The sequence below is a fragment of the Lithobates pipiens genome, unplaced genomic scaffold, assembly GCF_037356315.1.
Source record: "Lithobates pipiens isolate NorthernLeopardFrog02 unplaced genomic scaffold, aLitPip1_a1.2 Scaffold_345, whole genome shotgun sequence".
Classification (NCBI taxonomy): domain Eukaryota; kingdom Metazoa; phylum Chordata; class Amphibia; order Anura; family Ranidae; genus Lithobates; species Lithobates pipiens.
The window spans coordinates 15,282-39,278 of record NW_027507808.1 but is presented as its reverse complement, the minus strand read 5'-3'; the positions used below and the strand labels follow the sequence as shown (position 1 = coordinate 39,278).

At 53.4% G+C, this 23,997-nt stretch overlaps 1 protein-coding gene across 1 annotated transcript in view; it reads right to left on the bottom strand.

The window, feature by feature from the left end:
* LOC143955168 (high affinity cGMP-specific 3',5'-cyclic phosphodiesterase 9A-like) overlaps positions 1-14,018 on the bottom strand; it is a gene marked incomplete at its 5' end in the record, with an annotated part of 34,285 nt that extends 20,267 nt beyond the window's left edge. Inside the window, 3 exons of the mRNA XM_077465260.1 lie at positions 3,888-3,956; positions 6,549-6,776; positions 13,946-14,018. Coding sequence (XP_077321386.1) covers positions 3,888-3,956; positions 6,549-6,776; positions 13,946-14,018 — 370 coding nt within the window. The remainder of the gene's footprint in view (positions 1-3,887; positions 3,957-6,548; positions 6,777-13,945) is intronic.
* Positions 14,019-23,997: the final 9,979 nt, after the last annotated feature.

Below are 23,997 nucleotides of genomic sequence, written 5' to 3'. Positions count from 1 at the left end.
AACGCCATTCCCTCTATTCCCCAATCCGGGACTCTTCTACAGAAGACACAACATGGCGGTCATTGTACAACGCCATTCCCTCTATTCCCCAATCCGGGACTCTTCTACAGAAGACACAACATGGCGGTCATTGTACAACGCCATTCCCTCTATTCCCCAATCCGGGACTCTTCTACAGAAGACACAACATGGCGGTCATTGTACAACGCCATTCCCGCTATTCCCAATCCGGGACTCTTCTACAGAGGACACAACATGGCGGTCATTGTACAACGCCATTCCCACTATTCCCCAATCCGGGACTCTTCTACAGAAGACACAACATGGCGGTCATTGTACAACGCCATTCCCTCTATTCTCCAATCCGGGACTCTTCTACAGAAGACACAACATGGCGGTCATTGTACAACGCCATTCCCGCTATTCCCCAATCCGGGACTCTTCTACAGAAGACACAACATGGCTGTCATTGTACAACGCCATTCCCACTATTCCCCAATCCGGGACTCTTCTACAGAGGACACAACATGGCGGTCATTGTACAACGCCATTCCCACTATTCCCCAATCCGGGACTCTTCTACAGAAGACACAACATGGCGGTCATTGTACAACGCCATTCCCTCTATTCTCCAATCCGGGACTCTTCTACAGAAGACACAACATGGCGGTCATTGTACAACGCCATTCCCACTATTCCCCAATCCGGGACTCTTCTACAGAAGACACAACATGGCGGTCATTGTACAACGCCATTCCCTCTATTCCCCAATCCGGGACTCTTCTACAGAAGACACAACATGGCGGTCATTGTACAACGCCATTCCCTCTATTCTCCAATCCGGGACTCTTCTACAGAAGACACAACATGGCGGTCATTGTACAACGCCATTCCCTCTATTCCCCAATCCGGGACTCTTCTACAGAAGACACAACATGGCGGTCATTGTACAACGCCATTCCCGCTATTCTCCAATCCGGGACTCTTCTACAGAAGACACAACATGGCTGTCATTGTACAACGCCATTCCCGCTATTCCCCAATCCGGGACTCTTCTACAGAAGACACAACATGGCGGTCATTGTACAACGCCATTCCCTCTATTCCCCAATCCGGGACTCTTCTACAGAAGACACAACATGGCGGTCATTGTACAACGCCATTCCCTCTATTCCCCAATCCGGGACTCTTCTACAGAAGACACAACATGGCGGTCATTGTACAACGCCATTCCCTCTATTCCCCAATCCGGGACTCTTCTACAGAAGACACAACATGGCGGTCATTGTACAACGCCATTCCCTCTATTCCCCAATCCGGGACTCTTCTACAGAAGACACAACATGGCGGTCATTGTACAACGCCATTCCCACTATTCCCCAATCCGGGACTCTTCTACAGAAGACACAACATGGCTGTCATTGTACAACGCCATTCCCTCTATTCCCCAATCCGGGACTCTTCTACAGAAGACACAACATGGCTGTCATTGTACAACGCCATTCCCTCTATTCCCCAATCCGTGACTCTTCTACAGAAGACACAACATGGCGGTCATTGTACAACGCCATTCCCTCTATTCCCCAATCCGGGACTCTTCTACAGAAGACACAACATGGCGGTCATTGTACAACGCCATTCCCTCTATTCCCCAATCCGTGACTCTTCTACAGAAGACACAACATGGCGGTCATTGTACAACGCCATTCCCTCTATTCCCCAATCCGGGACTCTTCTACAGAAGACACAACATGGCGGTCATTGTACAACGCCATTCCCTCTATTCCCCAATCCGGGACTCTTCTACAGAAGACACAACATGGCGGTCATTGTACAACGCCATTCCCTCTATTCCCCAATCCGGGACTCTTCTACAGAAGACACAACATGGCGGTCATTGTACAACGCCATTCCCTCTATTCCCCAATCCGGGACTCTTCTACAGAAGACACAACATGGCGGTCATTGTACAACGCCATTCCCACTATTCCCCAATCCGGGACTCTTCTACAGAAGACACAACATGGCTGTCATTGTACAACGCCATTCCCGCTATTCTCCAATCCGGGACTCTTCTACAGAAGACGCAACATGGCTGTCATTGTACAACGCCATTCCCTCTATTCTCCAATCCGGGACTCTTCTACAGAAGACACAACATGGTGGTCATTGTACAACGCCATTCCCACTATTCTCCAATCCGGGACTCTTCTACAGAAGACACAACATGGCGGTCATTGTACAACGCCATTCCCACTATTCCCCAATCCGGGACTCTTCTACAGAAGACACAACATGGCGGTCATTGTACAACGCCATTCCCACTATTCCCCGATCCGGAACTCTTCTACAGAAGACACAACATGGCGGTCATTGTACAACGCCATTCCCTCTATTCTCCAATCCGGGACTCTTCTACAGAAGACACAACATGGCGGTCATTGTACAACGCCATTCCCTCTATTCTCCAATCCGGGACTCTTCTACAGAAGACACAACATGGCGGTCATTGTACAACGCCATTCCCTCTATTCCCCAATCCGGGACTCTTCTACTGAAGACACAACATGGCGGTCATTGTACAACGCCATTCCCTCTATTCCCCAATCCGGGACTCTTCTACTGAAGACACAACATGGCGGTCATTGTACAACGCCATTCCCTCTATTCCCCAATCCGGGACTCTTCTACAGAAGACACAACATGGCGGTCATTGTACAACGCCATTCCCTCTATTCTCCAATCCGGGACTCTTCTACAGAAGACACAACATGGCGGTCATTGTACAACGCCATTCCCTCTATTCCCCAATCCGGGACTCTTCTACAGAAGACACAACATGGTGGTCATTGTACAACGCCATTCCCACTATTCCCCAATCCGGGACTCTTCTACAGAAGACACAACATGGCGGTCATTGTACAACGCCATTCCCTCTATTCCCCAATCCGGGACTCTTCTACAGAAGACACAACATGGCGGTCATTGTACAACGCCATTCCCTCTATTCCCCAATCCGGGACTCTTCTACAGAAGACACAACATGGCGGTCATTGTACAACGCCATTCCCTCTATTCCCCAATCCGGGACTCTTCTACTGAAGACACAACATGGCGGTCATTGTACAACGCCATTCCCACTATTCCCCAATCCGGGACTCTTCTACAGAAGACACAACATGGTGGTCATTGTACAACGCCATTCCCACTATTCCCCAATCCGGGACTCTTCTACAGAAGACACAACATGGCGGTCATTGTACAACGCCATTCCCTCTATTCCCCAATCCGGGACTCTTCTACAGAAGACACAACATGGCGGTCATTGTACAACGCCATTCCCTCTATTCTCCAATCCGGGACTCTTCTACAGAAGACACAACATGGCGGTCATTGTACAACGCCATTCCCTCTATTCCCCAATCCGGGACTCTTCTACAGAAGACACAACATGGCGGTCATTGTACAACGCCATTCCCTCTATTCTCCAATCCGGGACTCTTCTACAGAAGACACAACATGGCGGTCATTGTACAACGCCATTCCCTCTATTCCCCAATCCGGGACTCTTCTACAGAAGACACAACATGGCGGTCATTGTACAACGCCATTCCCACTATTCCCCAATCCGGGACTCTTCTACAGAAGACACAACATGGCGGTCATTGTACAACGCCATTCCCTCTATTCCCCAATCCGGGACTCTTCTACAGAGAACTGGAGCCAAAGCAGAACCTCACATTCCAGAACTCAGAACCAGGACAGACAATGAGGACGGATTTCCTCAGTGGGGACACAGTAATAAAAACCAGACAGGGAATCTAACCCTCCCGTACTCCATCCAGCACTAAAAAAAAAAAATTCTTCCCTTTTCCCGGAAGTCTCACCTCCTCATGCTGCACATTCCACACATTGAATGTTGGCCTCGTAAGGGTTGTATAGAGCTCCTCCCCCTCCTGGAAGAGAGAAGAGTTCAGCACACAGGCACTCCATCACCACTAATACTCATCTCCTTCCTGTCCGACTCTCACCCCGAGCTTCTCCTGACCCCACCCGCCGAGCTTCTGTCCGACTCTCATCCGAGCTTCTCCTGCCACCCCCCCGAGCTTCTCTTGTCCGACTCTCACCCCGAGCTTCTCCTGTCCGAGTCTCACCCAGAGCTTCACCTTCCCGACTCTCACCCCGAGCTTCTCCTGTCCGACTCTCACCCCGAGCTTCTCCTGTCCGACTCTCACCCAGAGCTTCACCTTCCCGACTCTCACCCCGAGCTTCTCCTGTCCGACTCTCACCCCGAGCTTCTCCTGTCCGACTCACCCCGAGCTTCTCCTGTCCGACTCTCACCCCGAGCTTCTCCTGTCCGACTCTCACCCAGAGCTTCACCTGTCCGAGTCTCACCCAGAGCTTCACCTGTCCGAGTCTCACCCCGAGCTTCTCCTGTCCGAGTCTCACCCCGAGCTTCTCCTGTCCGACTCTCACCCCGAGCTTCACCTGTCCGAGTCTCACCCAGAGCTTCTCCTGTCCGAGTCTCACCCAGAGCTTCACCTGTCCGACTCTCACCCCGAGCTTCTCCTGTCCGACTCTCACCCCGAGCTTCTCCTGTCCGACTCTCACCCCGAGCTTCTCCTGTCCGACTCTCACCCCGAGCTTCTCCTGTCCGACTCTCATCCTGAGCTTCCCCTGTCCGACTCTCACCCCGAGCTTCTCCTGTCCGACTCTCACCCCGAGCTTCCCCTGTCCGACTCTCACCCCGAGCTTCTCCTGCCACCCCCCCCCCGAGCTTCTCTTGTCCGACTCTCACCCCGAGCTTCTCCTGTCCGACTCTCACCCTGAGCTTCACCTGTCCGATTCTCACCCCGAGCTTCTCCTGTCCGAGTCTCACCCCGAGCTTCTCCTGTCCGACTCTCACCCCGAGCTTCTCCTGTCCGACTCTCACCCCGAGCTTCTCCTGTCCGACTCTCATCCTGAGCTTCCCCTGTCCGACTCTCACCCCGATCTTCTCCTGTCCGACTCTCACCCCGAGCTTCTCCTGTCCGACTCTCACCCCGAGCTTCCCCTGTCCGACTCTCACCCCGAGCTTCTCCTGCCACCCCCCCCCCCGAGCTTCTCTTGTCCGACTCTCACCCCGAGCTTCTCCTGTCCGACTCTCACCCTGAGCTTCACCTGTCCGTTCTCACCCCGAGCTTCTCCTGTCCGAGTCTCACCCCGAGCTTCTCCTGTCCGACTCTCACCCCGAGCTTCTCCTGTCCGACTCTCACCCCGAGCTTCTCCTGTCCGACTCTCATCCTGAGCTTCCCCTGTCCGACTCTCACCCCGATCTTCTCCTGTCCGACTCTCACCCCGAGCTTCTCCTGTCCGACTCTCACCCCGAGCTTCTCCTGTCCGACTCTCATCCTGAGCTTCCCCTGTCCGACTCTCACCCCGATCTTCTCCTGTCCGACTCTCACCCCGAGCTTCTCCTGTCCGAGTCTCACCCCGATCTTCTCCTGTCCGACTCTCACCCCGAGCCTCTCCTGTCCGACTCTCACCCCGAGCTTCATCTGTCCGACTCTCACCCCGAGCTTCACCTGTCCGACTCACCCCGAGCTTCTCCTGTCCGAGTCTCACCCCGAGCTTCTCCTGTGCGACTCTCACCCCGAGCTTCTCCTGTCCGACTCTCACCCCGAGCTTCTCCTGTCCGACTCTCACCCCGAGCTTCTCCTGTCCGACTCTCACCCGAGCTTCTCCTGTCTGACTCTCACCCCGAGCTTCACCTGTCCGAGTCTCACCCCGAACTTCTCCTGTCTGACTCTCACCCCGAGCTTCACCTGTCCGAGTCTCACCCCGAGCTTCTCCTGTCCGAGTCTCACCCCGAGCTTCTCCTGTCCGACTCTCACCCCGAGCTTCTCCTGTCCCACTCTCACCCCGAGCTTCATCTGTCCCACTCTCACTCCGAGCTTCATCTGTCCGACTCTCACCCCGAGCTCCTCCTGTCCGACTCTCACCCCGAGCTCCTCCTGTCCAACTCTCACCCCGAGCTTCTCCTGTCCGACTCTCACCCCGAGCTTCTCCTGTCCGACTCTCACCCCGAGCTTCTCCTGTCCGACTCTCACCCCGAGCTTCACCTGTGCGACTCTCACCCCGAGCTTCTCCTGTCCGACTCTCACCCCGAGCTTCTCCTGCCCGACTCTCACCCCGAGCTTCTCCTGTCCGACTCTCACCCCGAGCTTCACCTGTCCGACTCGCACCCCGAGCTTCTCCTGTCCGACTCTCACCCCGAGCTTCTCCTGTCCGACTCTCACCCCGAGCTTCACCTGTGCGACTCTCACCCCGAGTTTCTCCTGCCCGACTCTCACCCCGAGCTTCTCCTGTCCGACTCTCACCCCGAGCTTCACCTGTCCGACTCGCACCCCGAGCTTCTCCTGTCCGACTCTCACCCCGAGCTTCTCCTGTCCGACTCTCACCCCGAGCTTCACCTGTGCGACTCTCACCCCGAGCTTCTCCTGTCCGACTCTCACCTCGAGTTTCTCCTGCCCGACTCTCACCCCGAGCTTCTCCTGTCCGACTCTCACCCCGAGCTTCTCCTGTCCGACTCTCACCCCGAGCTTCTCCTGTCCGAATCTCACCCCGAGCTTCTCCTGTCCGACTCTCACCCCGAGCTTCTCCTGTCCGACTCTCACCCCGAGCTTCACCTGTGCGACTCTCACCCCGAGCTTCTCCTGTCCGACTCTCACCCCGAGTTTCTCCTGCCCGACTCTCACCCCGAGTTTCTCCTGCCCGACTCTCACCCCGAGCTTCACCTGTCCGACTCGCACCCCGAGCTTCTCCTGTCCGACTCTCACCCCGAGCTTCTCCTGTCCGACTCTCACCCCGAGCTTCACCTGTGCGACTCTCACCCCGAGCTTCTCCTGTCCGACTCTCACCCCGAGTTTCTCCTGCCCGACTCTCACCCCGAGCTTCTCCTGCCCGACTCTCACCCCGAGCTTCTCCTGTCCGACTCGCACCCCGAGCTTCTCCTGTCCGACTCTCACCCCGAGCTTCTCCTGTCCGACTCTCACCCCGAGCTTCACCTGTGCGACTCTCACCCCGAGCTTCTCCTGTCCGACTCTCTCACCCCGTGCTTCTCCTGTCCGACTCTCACCCCGAGCTTCTCCTGTCCGACTCTCACCCCGAGCTTCTCCTGTCCGACTCTCACCCCGAGCTTCTCCTGTCCGAATCTCACCCTGAGCTTCACCTGTCCGACTCTCACCCCGAGCTTTCCCTGTCCGACTCTCTCACCCCGAGCTTCTCCTGTCCGACTCTCACCCCGAGCTTCTCCTGTCCGACTCTCACCCCAAGCTTCTCCTGTCCGACTCTCACCCCGAGCTTCTCCTGTCCGACTCTCACCCCGAGCTTCTCCTGTCCGACTCTCACCCCGAGCTTCTCCTGTTCGACTCTCACCCCGAGCCTCTCCTGTCCGACTCTCACCCCGAGCTTCTCCTGTCCGACTCTCACCCCGAGCTTCTCCTGTCCGACTCTCACCCCGAGCTTCTCCTGTCCGACTCTCACCCCGAGCTTCTCCTGTCCGACTCTCACCCCGAGCTTCTCCTGTCCGACTCTCACCCCGAGCTTCTCCTGTCCGACTCTCACCCCGAGCTTCTCCTGTCCGACTCTCACCCCGAGCTTCACCTGTCCGACTGTCACCCCGAGCTTCACCTGTCCGACTGTCACCCCGAGCTACTCCTGTCCGACTCTCACCCCGAGCTTCTCCTGTCCGACTCTCACCCCGAGCTTCTCCTGTCCGACTCTCACCCGAGCTTCTCCTGTCTGACTCTCACCCCGAGCTTCTCCTGTCCGACTCTCACCCCGAGCTTCTCCTGTCCGACTCTCACCCCGAGCTTCTCCTGTCCGACTCTCACCCCGAGCTTCTCCTGTGCGACTCTCACCCCGAGCTTCTCCTGTCCGACTCTCACCCCGAGCTTCTCCTGCCCGACTCTCACCCCGAGCTTCTCCTGTCCGACTCTCACCCCGAGCTTCACCTGTCCGACTCGCACCCCGAGCTTCTCCTGTCCGACTCTCACCCCGAGCTTCTCCTGTCCGACTCTCACCCCGAGCTTCACCTGTGCGACTCTCACCCCGAGCTTCTCCTGTCCGACTCTCACCCCGAGTTTCTCCTGCCCGACTCTCACCCCGAGCTTCTCCTGTCCGACTCTCACCCCGAGCTTCACCTGTCCGACTCGCACCCCGAGCTTCTCCTGTCCGACTCTCACCCCGAGCTTCTCCTGTCCGACTCTCACCCCGAGCTTCACCTGTGCGACTCTCACCCCGAGCTTCTCCTGTCCGACTCTCACCTCGAGTTTCTCCTGCCCGACTCTCACCCCGAGCTTCTCCTGTCCGACTCTCACCCCGAGCTTCTCCTGTCCGACTCTCACCCCGAGCTTCTCCTGTCCGAATCTCACCCCGAGCTTCTCCTGTCCGACTCTCACCCCGAGCTTCTCCTGTCCGACTCTCACCCCGAGCTTCACCTGTGCGACTCTCACCCCGAGCTTCTCCTGTCCGACTCTCACCCCGAGCTTCTCCTGTCCGACTCTCACCCCGAGCTTCTCCTGTCCGACTCTCACCCCGAGTTTCTCCTGCCCGACTCTCACCCCGAGTTTCTCCTGCCCGACTCTCACCCCGAGCTTCACCTGTCCGACTCGCACCCCGAGCTTCTCCTGTCCGACTCTCACCCCGAGCTTCTCCTGTCCGACTCTCTCACCCCGAGCTTCTCCTGTCCGACTCTCACCCCGAGCTTCTCCTGTCCGACTCTCACCCCAAGCTTCTCCTGTCCGACTCTCACCCCGAGCTTCTCCTGTCCGACTCTCACCCCGAGCTTCTCCTGTCCGACTCTCACCCCGAGCTTCTCCTGTCCGACTCTCACCCCGAGCTTCTCCTGTTCGACTCTCACCCCGAGCCTCTCCTGTCCGACTCTCACCCCGAGCTTCTCCTGTCCGACTCTCACCCCGAGCTTCTCCTGTCCGACTCTCACCCCGAGCTTCTCATGTCCGACTCTCACCCCGAGCTTCTCCTGTCCGACTCTCACCCCGAGCTTCTCCTGTCCGACTCTCACCCCGAGCTTCTCCTGTCCGACTCTCACCCCGAGCTTCTCCTATCCGACTCTCACCCCGAGCTTCACCTGTCCGACTCTCACCCCGAGCTTCACCTGTCCGACTCTCACCCCGAGCTTCACCTGTCCGACTGTCACCCCGAGCTTCACCTGTCCGACTGTCACCCCGAGCTACTCCTGTCCGACTGTCACCCCGAGCTTCTCCTGTCCGACTCTCACCCCGAGCTTCTCCTGTCCGACTCTCACCCGAGCTTCTCCTGTCTGACTCTCACCCCGAGCTTCACCTGTCCGAGTCTCACCCCGAACTTCTCCTGTCTGACTCTCACCCCGAGCTTCTCCTGTCCGACTCTCACCCCGAGCTTCTCCTGTCCGACTCTCACCCCGAGCTTCTCCTGTCCGACTCTCACCCCGAGCTTCTCCTGTCCGACTCTCACCCCGAGCTTCTCCTGTTCGACTCTCACCCCGAGCCTCTCCTGTCCGACTCTCACCCCGAGCTTCTCCTGTCCGACTCTCACCCCGAGCTTCTCCTGTCCGACTCTCACCCCGAGCTTCTCCTGTCCGACTCTCACCCCGAGCTTCTCCTGTCCGACTCTCACCCCGAGCTTCTCCTGTCCGACTCTCACCCCGAGCTTCTCCTGTCCGACTCTCACCCCGAGCTTCACCTGTCCGACTCTCACCCCGAGCTTCACCTGTCCGACTGTCACCCCGAGCTTCACCTGTCCGACTGTCACCCCGAGCTACTCCTGTCCGACTCTCACCCCGAGCTTCTCCTGTCCGACTCTCACCCCGAGCTTCTCCTGTCCGACTCTCACCCGAGCTTCTCCTGTCTGACTCTCACCCCGAGCTTCACCTGTCCGAGTCTCACCCCGAACTTCTCCTGTCTGACTCTCACCCCGAGCTTCACCTGTCCGAGTCTCACCCCGAGCTTCTCCTGTCCGAGTCTCACCCCGAGCTTCTCCTGTCCGACTCTCACCCCGAGCTTCTCTTGTCCCACTCTCACCCCGAGCTTCATCTGTCCCACTCTCACTCCGAGCTTCATCTGTCCGACTCTCACCCCGAGCTCCTCCTGTCCGACTCTCACCCCGAGCTCCTCCTGTCCAACTCTCACCCCGAGCTTCTCCTGTCCGACTCTCACCCCGAGCTTCTCCTGTCCGACTCTCGCCCCGAGCTTCTCCTGTCCGACTCTCACCCCGAGCTTCACCTGTGCGACTCTCACCCCGAGCTTCTCCTGTCCGACTCTCACCCCGAGCTTCTCCTGTCCGACTCTCACCCCGAGCTTCTCCTGTTCGACTCTCACCCCGAGCCTCTCCTGTCCGACTCTCACCCCGAGCTTCTCCTGTCCGACTCTCACCCCGAGCTTCTCCTGTCCGACTCTCACCCCGAGCTTCTCCTGTCCGACTCTCACCCCGAGCTTCTCCTGTCCGACTCTCACCCCGAGCTTCTCCTGTCCGACTCTCACCCCGAGCTTCTCCTGTCCGACTCTCACCCCGAGCTTCACCTGTCCGACTCTCACCCCGAGCTTCACCTGTCCGACTGTCACCCCGAGCTTCACCTGTCCGACTGTCACCCCGAGCTACTCCTGTCCGACTCTCACCCCGAGCTTCTCCTGTCCGACTCTCACCCCGAGCTTCTCCTGTCCGACTCTCACCCGAGCTTCTCCTGTCTGACTCTCACCCCGAGCTTCACCTGTCCGAGTCTCACCCCGAACTTCTCCTGTCTGACTCTCACCCCGAGCTTCACCTGTCCGAGTCTCACCCCGAGCTTCTCCTGTCCGAGTCTCACCCCGAGCTTCTCCTGTCCGACTCTCACCCCGAGCTTCTCCTGTCCCACTCTCACCCCGAGCTTCATCTGTCCCACTCTCACCCCGAGCTTCATCTGTCCCACTCTCACCCCGAGCTCCTCCTGTCCGACTCTCACCCCGAGCTCCTCCTGTCCGACTCTCACCCCGAGCTCCTCCTGTCCGACTCTCACCCCGAGCTTCTCCTGTCCGACTCTCGCCCCGAGCTTCTCCTGTCCGACTCTCACCCCGAGCTTCACCTGTGCGACTCTCACCCCGAGCTTCTCCTGTCCGACTCTCACCCCGAGCTTCTCCTGCCCGACTCTCACCCCGAGCTTCTCCTGTCCGACTCTCACCCCGAGCTTCACCTGTCCGACTCGCACCCCGAGCTTCTCCTGTCCGACTCTCACCCCGAGCTTCTCCTGTCCGACTCTCACCCCGAGCTTCACCTGTGCGACTCTCACCCCGAGCTTCTCCTGTCCGACTCTCACCCCGAGTTTCTCCTGCTCACCCCGAGCTTCTCCTGTCCGAATCTCACCCTGAGCTTCACCTGTCCGACTCTCACCCCGAGCTTCTCCTGTCCGACTCTCTCACCCCGAGCTTCTCCTGTCCGACTCTCACCCCGAGCTTCTCCTGTCCGACTCTCACCCCGAGCTTCTCCTGTCCGACTCTCACCCCGAGCTTCTCCTGTCCGACTCTCACCCCGAGCTTCTCCTGTCCGACTCTCACCCCGAGCTTCTCCTGTCCGACTCTCACCCCGAGCTTCTCCTGTCCGACTCTCACCCCGAGCTTCTCCTGTTCGACTCTCACCCCGAGCCTCTCCTGTCCGACTCTCACCCCGAGCCTCTCCTGTCCGACTCTCACCCCGAGCTTCTCCTGTCCGACTCTCACCCCGAGCTTCTCCTGTCCGACTCTCACCCCGAGCTTCTCCTGTCCGACTCTCACCCCGAGCTTCTCCTGTCCAACTCTCACCCCGAGCTTCTCCTGTCCGACTCTCACCCCGAGCTTCTCCTGTCCGACTCTCACCCCGAGCTTCTCCTGTCCGACTCTCACCCCGAGCTTCTCCTGTCCGACTCTCACCCCGAGCTTCTCCTGTCCGACTCTCACCCCGAGCTTCACCTGTCCGACTCTCACCCCGAGCTTCTCCTGTCCGACTCTCACCCCGAGCTTCTCCTGTCCGACTCTCACCCCGAGCTTCTCCTGTCCGACTCTCACCCCGAGCTTCTCCTGTCCGACTCTCACCCCGAGCTTCACCTGTCCGACTCTCACCCCGAGCTTCACCTGTCCGACTCTCACCCCGAGCTTCACCTGTCCGACTCTCACCCCGAGCTTCACCTGTCCGACTGTCACCCCGAGCTACTCCTGTCCGACTGTCACCCCGAGCTTCTCCTGTCCGACTCTCACCCCGAGCTTCTCCTGTCCGACTCTCACCCCGAGCTTCTCCTGTCCGACTCTCACCCCGAGCTTCTCCTGTCCGACTCTCACCCCGAGCTTCTCCTGTCCGACTCTCACCCCGAGCTTCTCCTGTCCGACTCTCACCCCGAGCTTCTCCTGTCCGACTCTCACCCCGAGCTTCTCCTGTCCGACTCTCACCCCGAGCTTCACCTGTCCGACTCTCACCCCGAGCTTCACCTGTCTGACTCTCACCCCGAGCTTCACCTGTCCGACTGTCACCCCGAGCTTCACCTGTCCGACTGTCACCCCGAGCTTCACCTGTCTGACTCTCACCCCGAGCTTCACCTGTCCGACTGTCACCCCGAGCTACTCCTGTCCGACTGTCACCCCGAGCTTCTCCTGTCCGACTGTCACCCCGAGCTTCTCCTGTCCGACTGTCACCCCGAGCTTCTCCTGTCCGACTGTCACCCCGAGCTTCTCCTGTCCGACTATCACCCCGAGCTTCTCCTGTCCGACTCTCAACCCGAGCTTCTCCTGTCTGACTCTCACCCCGAGCTTCTCCTGTCCGACTGTCACCCCGAGCTTCTCCTGTCCGACTGTCACCCCGAGCTTCTCCTGTCCGACTGTCACCCCGAGCTTCTCCTGTCCGACTCTCACCCCGAGCTTCTCCTGTCCGACTGTCACCCCGAGCTTCTCCTGTCCGACTATCACCCCGAGCTTCACCTGTCCGACTCTCAACCCGAGCTTCTCCTGTCTGACTCTCACCCCGAGCTTCACCTGTCCGACTCTCAACCTGAGCTTCTCCTGTCTGACTCTCACCCCGAGCTTCACCTTTCCGACTGTCACCCCGAGCTTCTCCTGTCCGACTGTCACTCCGAGCTTCTCCTGTCCGACTGTCACCCACGAGCTTCACCTGTCTGACTCTCACCCCGAGCTTCTCCTGTCCGACTGTCACCCCAAGCTTCTCCTGTCCGACTGTCACCCCGAGCTTCTCCTGTCCGACTCTCACCCCGAGCTTCTCCTGTCTGACTGTCACCCCGAGCTTCTCCTGTCCGACTCTCACCCCGAGCTTCACCTGTGCGACTCTCACCCCGAGCTTCTCCTGTCCGACTCTCACCCCGAGCTTCTCCTGTCCGACTCTCACCCCGAGCTTCTCCTGTCCGACTCTCACCCCGAGCTTCACCTGTCCGACTCTCACCCCGAGCTTCACCTGTCCGACTCTCAACCCGAGCTTCTTCTGTCTGACTCTCACCCCGAGCTTCACCTTTCCGACTGTCACCCCGAGCTTCTCCGGCCCGACTGTCACTCCGAGCTTCTCCTGTCCGACTGTCACCCACGAGCTTCACCTGTCCGACTCTCACCCCGAGCTTCTCCTGTCCGACTGTCACCCCAAGCTTCTCCTGTCCGACTGTCACCCCGAGCTTCTCCTGTCCGACTCTCACCCCGAGCTTCTCCTGTCTGACTGTCACCCCGAGCTTCTCCTGTCCGACTCTCACCCCGAGCTTCACCTGTGCGACTCTCACCCCGAGCTTCACCTGTGCGACTCACACCCCGAGCTTCACCTGTGCGACTCTCACCCCGAGCTTCTCCTGTCCGACTCTCACCCCGAGCTTCACCTGTCCGACTCGCACCCCGAGCTTCACCTGTCCGACTCGCACCCCGAGCTTCTCCTGTCCGACTCTCACCCCGAGCTTCTCCTGTCCGAATCTCACCCGGAGCTTCTCCTGTCCGACTTTCACCCCGAGCTTCGCCTGCTGCACCTCACTCCAGTTCTGCAGAGTCTCCCTACAGGTGAACACATCAAATATTCATGATTATATTGGGGGGTACACATAGAGTGTCAGTTGATAATGGGGAATAGCAGTGTATGAGATCTCTGGGGATGTACATTGTATTCTGTCACATGGAGTGATAGTCTGCAGAGCAGTGTGTGAGATCTCTGGGGATGTACATTGTATTCTGTCACATGGAGCGATAGTCTGCAGAGCAGTGTATGAGATCTCTGGGGTGTACATTGTACTCGGTCACATGGAGTGATAGTCTGCAGAGCAGTGTATGAGATCTCTGGGATGTAAATTGTACTCAGTCACATGGAGTGATAGTCTGCAGAGCAGTGTATGAGATCTCTGGGATGTACATTGTATTCTGTCACATGGAGTGATAGTCTGCAGAGCAGTGTATGAGATCTCTGGGATGTACATTGTATTCGGTCACATGGAGTGATAGTCTGCAGAGCAGTGTATGAGATCTCTGGGGATGTACATTGTACTCGGTCACATGGAGTGATAGTCTGCAGAGCAGTGTATGAGATCTCTGGGATGTACATTGTACTCGGTCACATGGAGTGATAGTCTGCAGAGCAGTGTATGAGATCTCTGGGATGTACATTGTATTGTGTCACATGGGGTGATAGTCTGCAGAGCAGTGTGTGAGATCTCCTGGATGTACATTGTACTCGGTCACATGGAGTGATAGTCTGCAGAGAAGTGTATGAGATCTCTGGGGATGTACATTGTATTCTGTCACATGGAGTGATAGTCTGCAGAGCAGTGTGTGAGATCTCTGGGATGTACATTGTACTCGGTCACATGGAGTGATAGTCTGCAGAGCAGTGTATGAGATCTCTGGGGATGTACATTGTATTCGGTCACATGGAGTGATAGTCTGCAGAGCAGTGTATGAGATCTCTGGGATGTACATTGTATTCTGTCACATGGAGTGATAGTCTGCAGAGCAGTGTATGAGATCTCTGGGATGTACATTGTACTCGGTCACATGGAGTGATAGTCTGCAGAGCAGTGTATGAGATCTCTGGGATGTACATTGTATTCTGTCACATGGAGTGATAGTCTGCAGAGCAGTGTATGAGATCTCTGGGATGTACATTGTATTCTGTCACATGGAGTGATAGTCTGCAGAGCAGTGTATGAGATCTCTGGGGATGTACATTGTACTCTGTCACATGGAGTGATAGTCTGCAGAGCAGTGTATGAGATCTCTGGGATGTACATTGTACTCGGTCACATGGAGTGATAGTCTGCAGAGCAGTGTATGAGATCTCTGGGATGTACATTGTACTCGGTCACATGGAGTGATAGTCTGCAGAGCAGTGTATGAGATCTCTGGGATGTACATTGTATTCTGTCACATGGAGTGATAGTCTGCAGAGCAGTGTATGAGATCTCTGGGATGTACATTGTACTCGGTCACATGGAGTGATAGTCTGCAGAGCAGTGTATGAGATCTCTGGGATGTACATTGTACTCGGTCACATGGAGTGATAGTCTGCAGAGCAGTGTATGAGATCTCTGGGATGTACATTGTACTCTGTCACATGGAGTGATAGTCTGCAGAGCAGTGTGTGAGATCTCTGGGATGTACATTGTACTCGGTCACATGGAGTGATAGTCTGCAGAGCAGTGTATGAGATCTCTGGGATGTACATTGTACTCGGTCACATGGAGTGATAGTCTGCAGAGCAGTGTATGAGATCTCTGGGATGTACATTGTACTCTGTCACATGGAGTGATAGTCTGCAGAGCAGTGTGTGAGATCTCTGGGATGTACATTGTACTCGGTCACATGGAGTGATAGTCTGCAGAGCAGTGTGTGAGATCTCTGGGATGTACATTGTATTCGGTCACATGGAGTGATAGTCTGCAGAGCAGTGTATGAGATCTCTGGGATGTACATTGTATTCTGTCACATGGAGTGATAGTCTGCAGAGCAGTGTGTGAGATCTCTGGGATGTACATTGTACTCGGTCACATGGAGTGATAGTCTGCAGAGCAGTGTATGAGATCTCTGGGATGTACATTGTATTCTGTCACATGGAGTGATAGTCTGCAGAGCAGTGTATGAGATCTCTGGGATGTACATTGTACTCGGTCACATGGAGTGATAGTCTGCAGAGCAGTGTATGAGATCTCTGGGGTGTACATTGTATTCTGTCACATGGAGTGATAGTCTGCAGAGCAGTGTATGAGATCTCTGGGGATGTACATTGTACTCTGTCACATGGAGTGATAGTCTGCAGAGCAGTGTATGAGATCTCTGGGATGTACATTGTACTCTGTCACATGGAGTGATAGTCTGCAGAGCAGTGTATGAGATCTCTGGGATGTACATTGTATTCGGTCACATGGAGTGATAGTCTGCAGAGTAGTGTATGAGATCTCTGGGATGTACATTGTACTCTGTCACATGGAGTGATAGTCTGCAGAGCAGTGTATGAGATCTCTGGGGATGTACATTGTATTCGGTCACATGGAGTGATAGTCTGCAGAGCAGTGTATGAGATCTCTGGGATGTACATTGTACTCGGTCACATGGAGTGATAGTCTGCAGAGCAGTGTATGAGATCTCTGGGGTGTACATTGTACTCGGTCACATGGAGTGATAGTCTGCAGAGCAGTGTATGAGATCTCTGGGATGTACATTGTACTCTGTCACATGGAGTGATAGTCTGCAGAGCAGTGTATGAGATCTCTGGGGATGTACATTGTATTCGGTCACATGGAGTGATAGTCTGCAGAGCAGTGTATGAGATCTCTGGGATGTACATTGTATTCGGTCACATGGAGTGATAGTCTGCAGAGCAGTGTGTGAGATCTCTGGGGTGTACATTGTACTCGGTCACATGGAGTGATAGTCTGCAGAGCAGTGTATGAGATCTCTGGGATGTACATTGTATTCGGTCACATGGAGTGATAGTCTGCAGAGCAGTGTATGAGATCTCTGGGGATGTACATTGTACTCTGTCACATGGAGTGATAGTCTGCAGAGCAGTGTATGAGATCTCTGGGATGTACATTGTATTCTGTCACATGGAGTGATAGTCTGCAGAGCAGTGTATGAGATCTCTGGGGATGTACATTGTACTCGGTCACATGGAGTGATAGTCTGCAGAGCAGTGTATGAGATCTCTGGGATGTACATTGTACTCTGTCACATGGAGTGATAGTCTGCAGAGCAGTGTGTGAGATCTCTGGGGATGTACATTGTACTCGGTCACATGGAGTGATAGTCTGCAGAGCAGTGTGTGAGATCTCTGGGATGTACATTGTACTCGGTCACATGGAGTGATAGTCTGCAGAGCAGTGTATGAGATCTCTGGGGATGTACATTGTATTCTGTCACATGGAGTGATAGTCTGCAGAGCAGTGTATGAGATCTCTGGGGATGTACATTGTACTCGGTCACATGGAGTGATAGTCTGCAGAGCAGTGTATGAGATCTCTGGGATGTACATTGTACTCGGTCACATGGAGTGATAGTCTGCAGAGCAGTGTATGAGATCTCTGGGATGTACATTGTACTCGGTCACATGGAGTGATAGTCTGCAGAGCAGTGTGTGAGATCTCTGGGGATGTACATTGTACTCGGTCACATGGAGTGATAGTCTGCAGAGCAGTGTATGAGATCTCTGGGATGTACATTGTACTCGGTCACATGGAGTGATAGTCTGCAGAGCAGTGTATGAGATCTCTGGGGTGTACATTGTATTCTGTCACATGGAGTGATAGTCTGCAGAGCAGTGTATGAGATCTCTGGGGATGTATATTGTACTCGGTCACATGGAGTGATAGTCTGCAGAGCAGTGTATGAGATCTCTGGGATGTACATTGTATTCTGTCACATGGAGTGATAGTCTGCAGAGCAGTGTATGAGATCTCTGGGATGTACATTGTATTCGGTCACATGGAGTGATAGTCTGCAGAGCAGTGTATGAGATCTCTGGGGATGTACATTGTACTCTGTCACATGGAGTGATAGTCTGCAGAGCAGTGTATGAGATCTCTGGGATGTACATTGTACTCGGTCACATGGAGTGATAGTCTGCAGAGCAGTGTATGAGATCTCTGGGATGTACATTGTATTCTGTCACATGGAGTGATAGTCTGCAGAGCAGTGTATGAGATCTCTGGGATGTACATTGTACTCTGTCACATGGAGTGATAGTCTGCAGAGCAGTGTATGAGATCTCTGGGGTGTACATTGTATTCTGTCACATGGAGTGATAGTCTGCAGAGCAGTGTGTGAGATCTCTGGGATGTACATTGTATTCTGTCACATGGAGTGATAGTCTGCAGAGCAGTGTATGAGATCTCTGGGATGTACATTGTACTCGGTCACATGGAGTGATAGTCTGCAGAGCAGTGTATGAGATCTCTGGGATGTACATTGTATTCTGTCACATGGAGTGATAGTCTGCAGAGCAGTGTATGAGATCTCTGGGATGTACATTGTACTCTGTCACATGGAGTGATAGTCTGCAGAGCAGTGTATGAGATCTCTGGGGTGTACATTGTACTCGGTCACATGGAGTGATAGTCTGCAGAGCAGTGTATGAGATCTCTGGGATGTACATTGTATTCTGTCACATGGAGTGATAGTCTGCAGAGCAGTGTATGAGATCTCTGGGATGTACATTGTATTCGGTCACATGGAGTGATAGTCTGCAGAGCAGTGTGTGAGATCTCTGGGATGTACATTGTACTCGGTCACATGGAGTGATAGTCTGCAGAGCAGTGTATGAGATCTCTGGGATGTACATTGTATTCTGTCACATGGAGTGATAGTCTGCAGAGCAGTGTATGAGATCTCTGGGATGTACATTGTATTCGGTCACATGGAGTGATAGTCTGCAGAGCAGTGTATGAGATCTCTGGGGATGTACATTGTACTCTGTCACATGGAGTGATAGTCTGCAGAGCAGTGTATGAGATCTCTGGGGATGTACATTGTACTCTGTCACATGGAGTGATAGTCTGCAGAGCAGTGTATGAGATCTCTGGGGATGTACATTGTATTCTGTCACATGGAGTGATAGTCTGCAGAGCAGTGTGTGAGATCTCTGGGATGTACATTGTACTCTGTCACATGGAGTGATAGTCTGCAGAGCAGTGTATGAGATCTCTGGGATGTACATTGTATTCTGTCACATGGAGTGATAGTCTGCAGAGCAGTGTATGAGATCTCTGGGATGTACATTGTATTCGGTCACATGGAGTGATAGTCTGCAGAGCAGTGTATGAGATCTCTGGGGTGTTCATTGTATTCTGTCACATGGAGCGATAGTCTGCAGAGCAGTGTATGAGATCTCTGGGATGTACATTGTACTCGGTCACATGGAGTGATAGTCTGCAGAGCAGTGTGTGAGATCTCTGGGATGTACATTGTACTCGGTCACATGGAGTGATAGTCTGCAGAGCAGTGTGTGAGATCTCTGGGATGTACATTGTACTCGGTCACATGGAGTGATAGTCTGCAGAGCAGTGTGTGAGATCTCTGGGATGTACATTGTATTCTGTCACATGGAGTGATAGTCTGCAGAGCAGTGTATGAGATCTCTGGGATGTACATTGTACTCGGTCACATGGAGTGATAGTCTGCAGAGCAGTGTATGAGATCTCTGGGATGTACATTGTACTCGGTCACATGGAGTGATAGTCTGCAGAGCAGTGTGTGAGATCTCTGGGATGTACATTGTACTCGGTCACATGGAGTGATAGTCTGCAGAGCAGTGTGTGAGATCTCTGGGATGTACATTGTACTCGGTCACATGGAGTGATAGTCTGCAGAGCAGTGTGTGAGATCTCTGGGATGTACATTGTATTCTGTCACATGGAGTGATAGTCTGCAGAGCAGTGTATGAGATCTCTGGGATGTACATTGTACTCGGTCACATGGAGTGATAGTCTGCAGAGCAGTGTATGAGATCTCTGGGATGTACATTGTACTCGGTCACATGGAGTGATAGTCTGCAGAGCAGTGTGTGAGATCTCTGGGATGTACATTGTACTCGGTCACATGGAGTGATAGTCTGCAGAGCAGTGTGTGAGATCTCTGGGGATGTACATTGTACTCGGTCACATGGAGTGATAGTCTGCAGAGCAGTGTATGAGATCTCTGGGATGTACATTGTACTCGGTCACATGGAGTGATAGTCTGCAGAGCAGTGTATGAGATCTCTGGGATGTACATTGTACTCGGTCACATGGAGTGATAGTCTGCAGAGCAGTGTATGAGATCTCTGGGATGTACATTGTATTCGGTCACATGGAGTGATAGTCTGCAGAGCAGTGTATGAGATCTCTGGGATGTACATTGTATTCGGTCACATGGAGTGATAGTCTGCAGAGCAGTGTATGAGATCTCTGGGATGTACATTGTATTCTGTCACATGGAGTGATAGTCTGCAGAGCAGTGTATGAGATCTCTGGGATGTACATTGTATTCGGTCACATGGAGTGATAGTCTGCAGAGCAGTGTATGAGATCTCTGGGGATGTACATTGTATTCTGTCACATGGAGTGATAGTCTGCAGAGCAGTGTGTGAGATCTCTGGGGTGTACATTGTATTCGGTCACATGGAGTGATAGTCTGCAGAGCAGTGTATGAGATCTCTGGGATGTACATTGTATTCTGTCACATGGAGTGATAGTCTGCAGAGCAGTGTATGAGATCTCTGGGATGTACATTGTACTCTGTCACATGGAGTGATAGTCTGCAGAGCAGTGTATGAGATCTCTGGGGATGTACATTGTATTCGGTCACATGGAGTGATAGTCTGCAGAGCAGTGTATGAGATCTCTGGGATGTACATTGTACTCGGTCACATGGAGTGATAGTCTGCAGAGCAGTGTATGAGATCTCTGGGGTGTACATTGTACTCGGTCACATGGAGTGATAGTCTGCAGAGCAGTGTATGAGATCTCTGGGATGTACATTGTACTCTGTCACATGGAGTGATAGTCTGCAGAGCAGTGTATGAGATCTCTGGGGATGTACATTGTATTCGGTCACATGGAGTGATAGTCTGCAGAGCAGTGTATGAGATCTCTGGGATGTACATTGTATTCGGTCACATGGAGTGATAGTCTGCAGAGCAGTGTGTGAGATCTCTGGGGTGTACATTGTACTCGGTCACATGGAGTGATAGTCTGCAGAGCAGTGTATGAGATCTCTGGGATGTACATTGTATTCGGTCACATGGAGTGATAGTCTGCAGAGCAGTGTATGAGATCTCTGGGGATGTACATTGTACTCGGTCACATGGAGTGATAGTCTGCAGAGCAGTGTGTGAGATCTCTGGGGATGTACATTGTACTCTGTCACATGGAGTGATAGTCTGCAGAGCAGTGTATGAGATCTCTGGGATGTACATTGTATTCTGTCACATGGAGTGATAGTCTGCAGAGCAGTGTATGAGATCTCTGGGGATGTACATTGTACTCGGTCACATGGAGTGATAGTCTGCAGAGCAGTGTGTGAGATCTCTGGGATGTACATTGTACTCGGTCACATGGAGTGATAGTCTGCAGAGCAGTGTATGAGATCTCTGGGGATGTACATTGTATTCTGTCACATGGAGTGATAGTCTGCAGAGCAGTGTATGAGATCTCTGGGGATGTACATTGTACTCGGTCACATGGAGTGATAGTCTGCAGAGCAGTGTATGAGATCTCTGGGATGTACATTGTACTCGGTCACATGGAGTGATAGTCTGCAGAGCAGTGTATGAGATCTCTGGGATGTACATTGTACTCGGTCACATGGAGTGATAGTCTGCAGAGCAGTGTGTGAGATCTCTGGGGATGTACATTGTACTCGGTCACATGGAGTGATAGTCTGCAGAGCAGTGTATGAGATCTCTGGGATGTACATTGTACTCGGTCACATGGAGTGATAGTCTGCAGAGCAGTGTATGAGATCTCTGGGATGTACATTGTACTCTGTCACATGGAGTGATAGTCTGCAGAGCAGTGTATGAGATCTCTGGGGTGTACATTGTATTCTGTCACATGGAGTGATAGTCTGCAGAGCAGTGTATGAGATCTCTGGGGATGTATATTGTACTCGGTCACATGGAGTGATAGTCTGCAGAGCAGTGTATGAGATCTCTGGGATGTACATTGTATTCTGTCACATGGAGTGATAGTCTGCAGAGCAGTGTATGAGATCTCTGGGATGTACATTGTATTCGGTCACATGGAGTGATAGTCTGCAGAGCAGTGTATGAGATCTCTGGGGATGTACATTGTACTCTGTCACATGGAGTGATAGTCTGCAGAGCAGTGTATGAGATCTCTGGGGATGTACATTGTACTCTGTCACATGGAGTGATAGTCTGCAGAGCAGTGTATGAGATCTCTGGGGATGTACATTGTATTCTGTCACATGGAGTGATAGTCTGCAGAGCAGTGTGTGAGATCTCTGGGATGTACATTGTACTCTGTCACATGGAGTGATAGTCTGCAGAGCAGTGTATGAGATCTCTGGGATGTACATTGTATTCTGTCACATGGAGTGATAGTCTGCAGAGCAGTGTATGAGATCTCTGGGATGTACATTGTATTCGGTCACATGGAGTGATAGTCTGCAGAGCAGTGTATGAGATCTCTGGGGTGTTCATTGTATTCTGTCACATGGAGCGATAGTCTGCAGAGCAGTGTATGAGATCTCTGGGATGTACATTGTACTCGGTCACATGGAGCGATAGTCTGCAGAGCAGTGTGTGAGATCTCTGGGATGTACATTGTACTCGGTCACATGGAGTGATAGTCTGCAGAGCAGTGTGTGAGATCTCTGGGATGTACATTGTACTCGGTCACATGGAGTGATAGTCTGCAGAGCAGTGTGTGAGATCTCTGGGATGTACATTGTATTCTGTCACATGGAGTGATAGTCTGCAGAGCAGTGTATGAGATCTCTGGGATGTACATTGTACTCGGTCACATGGAGTGATAGTCTGCAGAGCAGTGTGTGAGATCTCTGGGATGTACATTGTACTCGGTCACATGGAGTGATAGTCTGCAGAGCAGTGTGTGAGATCTCTGGGATGTACATTGTACTCGGTCACATGGAGTGATAGTCTGCAGAGCAGTGTGTGAGATCTCTGGGGATGTACATTGTACTCGGTCACATGGAGTGATAGTCTGCAGAGCAGTGTATGAGATCTCTGGGATGTACATTGTACTCGGTCACATGGAGTGATAGTCTGCAGAGCAGTGTATGAGATCTCTGGGATGTACATTGTACTCGGTCACATGGAGTGATAGTCTGCAGAGCAGTGTATGAGATCTCTGGGATGTACATTGTATTCTGTCACATGGAGTGATAGTCTGCAGAGCAGTGTATGAGATCTCTGGGATGTACATTGTATTCTGTCACATGGAGTGATAGTCTGCAGAGCAGTGTATGAGATCTCTGGGGTGTACATTGTATTCGGTCACATGGAGTGATAGTCTGCAGAGCAGTGTATGAGATCTCTGGGATGTACATTGTATTCGGTCACATGGAGTGATAGTCTGCAGAGCAGTGTATGAGATCTCTGGGATGTACATTGTATTCTGTCACATGGAGTGATAGTCTGCAGAGCAGTGTATGAGATCTCTGGGATGTACATTGTATTCGGTCACATGGAGTGATAGTCTGCAGAGCAGTGTATGAGATCTCTGGGATGTACATTGTATTCTGTCACATGGAGTGATAGTCTGCAGAGCAGTGTATGAGATCTCTGGGATGTACATTGTACTCTGTCACATGGAGTGATAGTCTGCAGAGCAGTGTATGAGATCTCTGGGATGTACATTGTATTCTGTCACATGGAGTGATAGTCTGCAGAGCAGTGTATGAGATCTCTGGGATGTACATTGTATTCTGTCACATGGAGTGATAGTCTGCAGAGCAGTGTATGAGATCTCTGGGATGTACATTGTATTCTGTCACATGGAGTGATAGTCTGCAGAGCAGTGTATGA